Source organism: Alosa alosa, chromosome 15 (genome assembly GCF_017589495.1).
Source record: "Alosa alosa isolate M-15738 ecotype Scorff River chromosome 15, AALO_Geno_1.1, whole genome shotgun sequence".
Lineage (NCBI taxonomy): Eukaryota > Metazoa > Chordata > Actinopteri > Clupeiformes > Clupeidae > Alosa > Alosa alosa.
Window position 1 is genome coordinate 25440034 of NC_063203.1, and position 7105 is coordinate 25447138.

Sequence of the window (7105 nt, forward strand, 5' to 3'; positions counted from 1 at the left end):
CCACGCAGTCCTCTGGTCAGGCAATGGCCATGAGGGTCAGGACATCGGCTGCTGCCTACAGAATGGGGACAGACTAGGGGCACACTGGGACATAACATGCACCATATGCAGAGTTTTTATCGAACAGAGTTGGAATTGGAATTAGTATCATGTTTCGGGTTGCAATGGAACATACACAAAAAATCACTACTGAAAAAATATCTTTACATAGCCCATGGGTTTATTTCTTACTGACTAAAATGTATTTACATGGGTTTGTTTTGTTCTTTTATTTTTTGTATTATTTGTGTTGTCTATTATTCCTTTTCACCTTGTGAAGAAACTTATAATAAGTATATAAGCAAGTAAACAAATAGTTGTGCAATTTTCACTCACATGCTAGAAACTTTTTTTCCTATCCTACAGTAATGTTTCCCAGACATGCTCTGCAATCTGTTGTATTTTCCACTCTAGGCCAGGTATCTGTGCAATCTCAAAGCATCTGTGGGAAGAGATACCTGAGTAATCTTCGATCCGTGCCTGCATCTGCCTCGCACCCATCTATCTAGGTCTGCTAGCCCTCGCTGCGTGCGTCACTACCCTGCCTTTGATTTGGAGGGAGTTGGAGTGCGTGGAATGTGGCTTTGATTCACTGATAACGGGCATCTCTCTACAGGATACTCTGCGGAGAGCAGCGGATCTATTCAGTAGCCGTGCAGACTCAGAGCCAGATGTACGTCCAGCAGTTCCACGTCAGGTCAGAGCCGGATCTCTTCCCCAAACAGTGGATCAGCCATGCGCCTAATTTGAGTTTTTTTTTTTACTCAGACATGGTGTGAGAGTTGCCTTGCGTGTCGTTGTTTATTTATTTATTTTGCTGTAAAAGAGAGTTTTGAATGAGTGTGTTGGCCCGCAGTGGTGGAAGGTGTGTGTGTTTGAAAAGGCCCTTGGTGTTCATGTAGACGGATGGTAGGGGTCTGCTGGCCGACGGTGAACAGAACCCACAGTGTGAGGCGAGGAGTGTGAGGCATCTGGTGCATAAGGCTAAGTTTGTTCCTCCAGGGACATTTCACACGGAGAAAATGTGTTTCGGAGGGAAGTGTAAAATCTGCTGCTCCATGGCGAAAACAAAGTTAAAGAGAGAGAGAGAGAGAGAGAGCGGCACAAACGGCCGCTACCACTCAGCGCCCATATGGGCAAAAACCACCACGTCCCGTTTATTGAATTTGTATTTTTATTTGGACTCAAATGAGCGAGCCTGAAAACTGGGAGGCTCTAGCCTCTAATTTATTTTCTCATCTGACTTTTAAGACAATCCAGAGACCTATGTTGATCCTCCTACTGTAGTTGTGTGGAGGCCGTGACACAGTAAAAAGACAGCTGCGTACCCATAAAACACTCCTGGAAAAGAAAGTCATAAAAGGAGAGCACAGAGAGGGAAAAAAAGAATATGAGGAAATAGAAGGTATCAGAATATGACCATATTTGGATGTTCTGACATGTTGTAAACAAAAACAGGTGTAAGAAAAAAAAATCTAATCTTTCCCCCCCTTCAGAATGTTCTCTTTTCTTTCTCACAAATTATTGTATTCCCAATATTGCAAATCATTTCAAAATGCAAACGTAAAAGAGATGCTATCAGACAAACAAGCTCAACTACTCCTCCAGCATCTGCTGGATTCCTAAAGCCTTCCCTCCAAAACTCCAGAATGCCTCTTTCTGCCTCTGGCTTCCATGGTAACACGGAAACAGCGCTGCATGCACTAGAACTTCCCAGAAATCACACACTTGAAAAAGCAACAGGAGGATTCCTATCCCCAAAGTTGGCCAACCGACATCTTTAAATCATTTTACGGACAGAAAGCCATTGAATTTCCATCAAGGACATTCAATGTCAATGCAGCCAGCAGAGGGAGAATGAAAGGTACTTCCCCCCCCCCGTAGATGTGTGTATACATAGCCTGAGGTTTCGATGTCCACCGCACTGCTGAGTCAGATACCTCAGGCGACGACTGATGAGGTCATCAACCCGACACCTAATTAAACACAGTAATGTGCAGGTTGCTGCCAGTGAAGAGAAACTGAAGATGGGCCAAAGAAAAGTGGATAGTTGTGACTGAGCAAAGTTGGAGAGTCCGTCTGGGGTTGTAAGATGTGGTGTAAACACATACACACAAACACACACACACACACACACACGTGTTCAAATACACATTTGCAGAAATGCGCATTAGCGTGCGCGCACACACACGCACGCACACATACACACACACATACACAAACACACACACAAACATAAACAGACACCGGCACCAAAGCAGCTTGGCAAACATTACCAGAATTGAGGCAGGCTGTTTTTAAACAGTTTTTGCCATGATATCTTTATTTTCAAAAGACAGAAAACAGAGCAGAGCTTCCAATAGCAGCCATAATTAAATTAAAATTCCTCTCTCTGGTCTATAAGACACTAACTGGGTCTGCACCTTGTTAATTCAATTCTATGACCCAACATTCTGATCCTCTGGCTCACTGCGGACCTCTGATGAGTGTCTCCTGTGTCGGCCTTCCGTCCACACTTAGAGGTCATATTCAGGACTATTTTTGTCTGTGATTCCTGGTTGGTACAATGATTTCCCTAATGCAGTTTTGGGATTTTCAAAAAGTGTTTAAACACACTCTTTTTACTCTTTTATTTAACTAATTAATTCCCTTTACAGTCACAGTTGTTGTGTGATTATGGTTTCTGTTATTATGATGATATGCCATTATCATCTATTGAAATAATTTTGTCTATAACTACCATTAGCATATTTCATGTAGGCTATAAACTATTTATCTTAATCTTAATTGTTAATCTAATAATTATTGTTAGTATGCCGCTTTGGACATAAGTGTTTGCTAAGAACAATGCACATAAACATGCAGAATCTCCTGTAATCCAATCATCTTAAAAGAAACACTCACCTACCCACTAATGCCCCAGGTGACATGACTGGTGTTTTAACTGTACCCATATTCACAAGCATGACCTACACTTCTTTCACAAGAATCAGACACTATTCACTATGACCAAGCACAAACAGGCCTGGAGGAAGAAGATATGTGATATACAGAGTGGGGAAACCCCCTGTACTGCAAGGAGTTAGGAAAGCGGCACAGCTGATTTAAAGAACACACCCGAGGACCCAGGCCGCTATAAGTGTGTGTGAGTGTGTGCGATTATGTGACAGAGTGTGAGGGAGCACGTGTGTGTGAGTAAGCATGCCCCACCCCTCTCCGTTCCCCAGATTTCCATGTGCACAGCCAGAAGGGAAACTAAGAGTGAATACTATGAAACCTCTGAAAATCTAATACCAAATATATGCCTAGAGAGGGAGGAAAAGAGGGGAAACAACAGATGTTTGGAAGGGGGTGGGAGGGGGGGGGCATTTTCCATTTCTCATCATGGGCCATTTTTAAATACACGACTTCCAGCCAAATTAGACCACTGTGTTTTGGGAGTAGGGGCTATTTTTAACTGGGCATGAGTGAGCATGCCTGTTTTACAGGCAGCCTGGACCCAGTGACTGCTGCAAGCCAGTGAAATAGTAGCCTGCAGAGCTGAGAAGGGCACAGCACTGCCCAGTACAGCACACAGCACCAGGCTGTTGGGGAAGTGGAGGGTGCAGGGGATCTTTATGGTCACATAATATGGGGAGGAATGGCGCAATCTGGAGATGAAGGGAAAAACAAATGGTACCATTATAACACATCTGGGTCTGACTCAGTATGACCTGACTGACAACTTATATAATTTAATATAAGAATATAATTAAGTATTTGTGAGTTTGTATTTGTGAGTTTTTGACCATGTTTGTGTTAACACACACATACATAATGGTATATTTTATTTAATTTCATTTATGTTGTATATTTCTTGTATAAATTCTGATTCATGAACATCCTAATTATAGAGTGTTTAATGAGATGGCCCCTTTACAATTGATGCATCCCTCATTATTAAACAACTAAACTGAATTTTGTCTAGACTACCTCCTGGAAATCAAATATATTCATATTGATATGCAGATATATTCCCATTAAGGCTAGCCTACTTAAGAGTTGTCACCTATGTTCCTTACAGTTTCTATGAAAGCTGTAAGAAAACAAAACAAGGTATGTGTCATGTGGTTTGGTGAGTACAACTGGAGAGACGGGAACAACTTGTGGTAATGTTGGTAATAATGTAGGTGATAATCCTGTCAATAGGCCCTGAAGAAAAATAGGCTACAACTTGGCGATGAGTTAATCAATGTTTTAAATCGACAGAATAAGTTAAATGCCACCATAGCAATAACATAAGTATTAAACTAACCTACATTCACGTATGTTTGTTTACTAAGTGAAACTGGTGAAGCCTGCAGCTCTAAGAAAAAAAACACACACAGGCGTCCTTACAGAATGTTACGTCATGGGAGTGGCATCCGGGAAGATAGCCGAGGCAGTCCCGCCTCCTCCATTCAAATGCTTTATAAACGGCTTATGTCTCTCTTCCTCAGTACAGCCAAGTCTGGCGTTTGTCGTTAAGTTGGAGAAAGCTACAACTTGAAGGCAACACTTTTCATTATGTCCGACGTATTGGGCGACATTATTCTGAAGGTAAGCTAATTAACTGTTTTGTTGCTGTTGGCAGTCATTAATATCTGATTTTAGCAAAGATATTTGGCAAAAAAGCAAATTGTCTGATTACCAGGTAAATTAATCGATTCTTTGTATTTCCCACAGAACCTGGTCAACCTTGGCTTGGACGAATCCTTCAACGACCAAAATGCGAAACCGATGGTACCTCGTCTTAATCGTTCCTCTTCATACTTCTCGCCAACTCCTAAGCCCCACAGCGTGAGTTCTGAGCAACTGTCTGATGGCACCCCGAACTGGAGTTTTGACATCTGGGGCGACGCAGTGCCTAGCAAACCCCAGAATCCATTCCGACCTGACCGTTCCATGAGCCTCACAGAGAACAGTATCGCAACTTTTGGCAAGCCTAAACCTCTCGAAGTGCCACCACCTCCTGGTTTTCCTCCTCTGACCCCTCAAACACCTATTCCCTCTAACCGTTACAAGACCGAGCTTTGCCGAAGCTTTCAGGAAAATGGCAGCTGCAAGTATGGGAATAAATGCCAGTTTGCGCACGGTGAGGCTGAGCTTCGCTGTATGTACAGACACCCCAAGTACAAGACGGAGGCGTGCCGCACTTTCTATAACTTTGGGTACTGTCCCTACGGGACGCGGTGCCACTTTATCCACGAAGACAAGCTGTCTTCATCAATGCTGAATCAGAAAAATCAAACGCCACGTCTCCGCCAAAGCGTAAGCTTCGCGGGCTTCTTGGGTTCTCGCAGTTCTCCACCTCCTGCTCTTCACGAGCCGCTGAGTTTCACCCGTGCGCCTTCGGTCTCCCCACCGCCCTCAGATCTCCTCTCTCCAGTTTTCAACGAAACATTTCAGTTTGGCCAGACCCGAGCAAGTGTTGGCGACATACACAACATTCCTATGATCGTCGAGCCTCAGAAGAACACCCGCTGTGTTTGTGGTCACGGAAATAATCACCCCTCAGCTCTAAACAAAAACTATGCCATGGACGACCGTAACAGTGTCTACTTTCCCCAGCCGAATTTGCAGCGTTTCTCCTCCGAGGACTCCCTGTCAGACCGGGAGAGCTACTCAAGTTCCAGCAGCAACAGTGGCTCTACCTCTCCTACTTTCGACGGGTCGGGGGGAAAGCGCCTGACCGTTTTTGCTAGACTGTCTGTGTCAGATTAATTTCTGCGCAGTCACCTAGGGACTGATTTTTGAGAACACAAAATATTTTTAGATGTCAGACAACCATAACAGCAGATTAGCCTTAACTGGTTTTACCGTCTATTTATATTTAGTGATTTGCCATTGAATGAAATTATTTGGTGCACATCTTAATCTAAAGCTACGTATTTTTGTAATTATGTATCATTGTATGCATCTTGCATAGTCTTCCAATAGCTTTTTGACATGACAATGGCAGAGTGCCTTTCAATTGTCTAAACTATAGTTGGTGACAGAGTTTGTCACTGCTGGAAAAAGTTCATTCCACTTGTCAGCAAACTGCAATATTCCACCAATGCACACTTTTAGAGGTGTCAAACTTTTATATGTAATTGCATAACCATCAATGTGACAAACTTGAAAGAGGGATAGCTAGACATTCTGTGATATGCACTTTAAAATTGGTCGTGGGAGAGAAAAAAAAACTCCCAGTGTAGCATAAAACCAAAGCATTACACTTTTTTATACTTTATAGTTTTGGACAAACTATTGTAAACAGGGCAGTTTTTACACAAACTGTTTCTGTCAGATTTCTATGACAAACACAAGGTGGGCATCTACCAAAATATGCCCTACTTAGGAAAACAGAAGAAAATAATTGTGCAACTGTTCATCACACCTGTTGCGTTGTGTAATTGTTGACAACCCTAGTTGGTTCCTTTCTAAACGAGATCGCTTCTCATCAGCAGGGACTGTAGCCTAAGAGTACAGTATTTCCATTCAGCTGTGGTTGTCTTCAATTCTTGTTTATTTTGTAATTGTACAGACTTATTTATTATGTATTTATTAAAGTTAATAACAACATATTTTGTACTTATTTATCTGCAAGTGCCAGGGTCATGAAAATGTGAGATATTTCTGTAAACAGAAAAAAAAAGAAAAAAAAATGCCTTAATTATTTTTGAAATGGAAAACAATAAATTCAGAATCACAAAGAGAATCCATGTGTTTGTCTGTTTTATGTGACTTGACATAAGAGGTCAAATTAACCATGCGGGTGGGGGGAGGGGATTAGAGGGTGGGGAGTAATGACACACTGAACTGTGATGTCACTCCCCACAGAATGGCAGCAAATCAGGCCCTCACCCCGTGTGTTGTGTAAACAGCATGGCACGGATACCACCCAGACTAGCCCACATGGCTAAACAACAGCAGCTGTCATGTACACGGCTCACACACGAATGACAGAAGCACTAGCTCTCTCACTGCAAGTGGTCTGACAGGACAGGTGGCATTCAGTGACAACTCACGACGTGGAAAAACACAGGGTTTGGGAGAGACTATT

The 7105-nt window shown here is 42.7% G+C and overlaps 1 protein-coding gene across 1 annotated transcript; it reads left to right on the forward strand.

Moving 5' to 3' along the window:
• The first annotated feature begins 4502 nt into the window (after nt 1-4502).
• Nucleotides 4503-6760, forward strand: zgc:162730 (uncharacterized protein LOC564559 homolog). The gene is made up of 2 exons (XM_048263806.1): nt 4503-4617; nt 4744-6760. Exons 1-2 carry the CDS (start codon nt 4585-4587, stop codon nt 5779-5781), a joined length of 1071 nt encoding a protein of 356 aa, XP_048119763.1. The 5' UTR covers nt 4503-4584; the 3' UTR covers nt 5782-6760.
• Nucleotides 6761-7105: the final 345 nt, after the last annotated feature.

What these genes read in the sequence shown, in the direction of transcription:
- zgc:162730 (XM_048263806.1), top strand. Translation starts at nt 4,585, where the DNA reads ATGTCCGACGTATTGGGCGACATTATTCTGAAG. An exon ending in TGGGCGACATTATTCTGAAG is followed by an intron (nt 4,618 to 4,743) that starts GTAAGCTAATTA and finishes TATTTCCCACAG; the next exon opens with AACCTGGTCAACCTTGGCTT.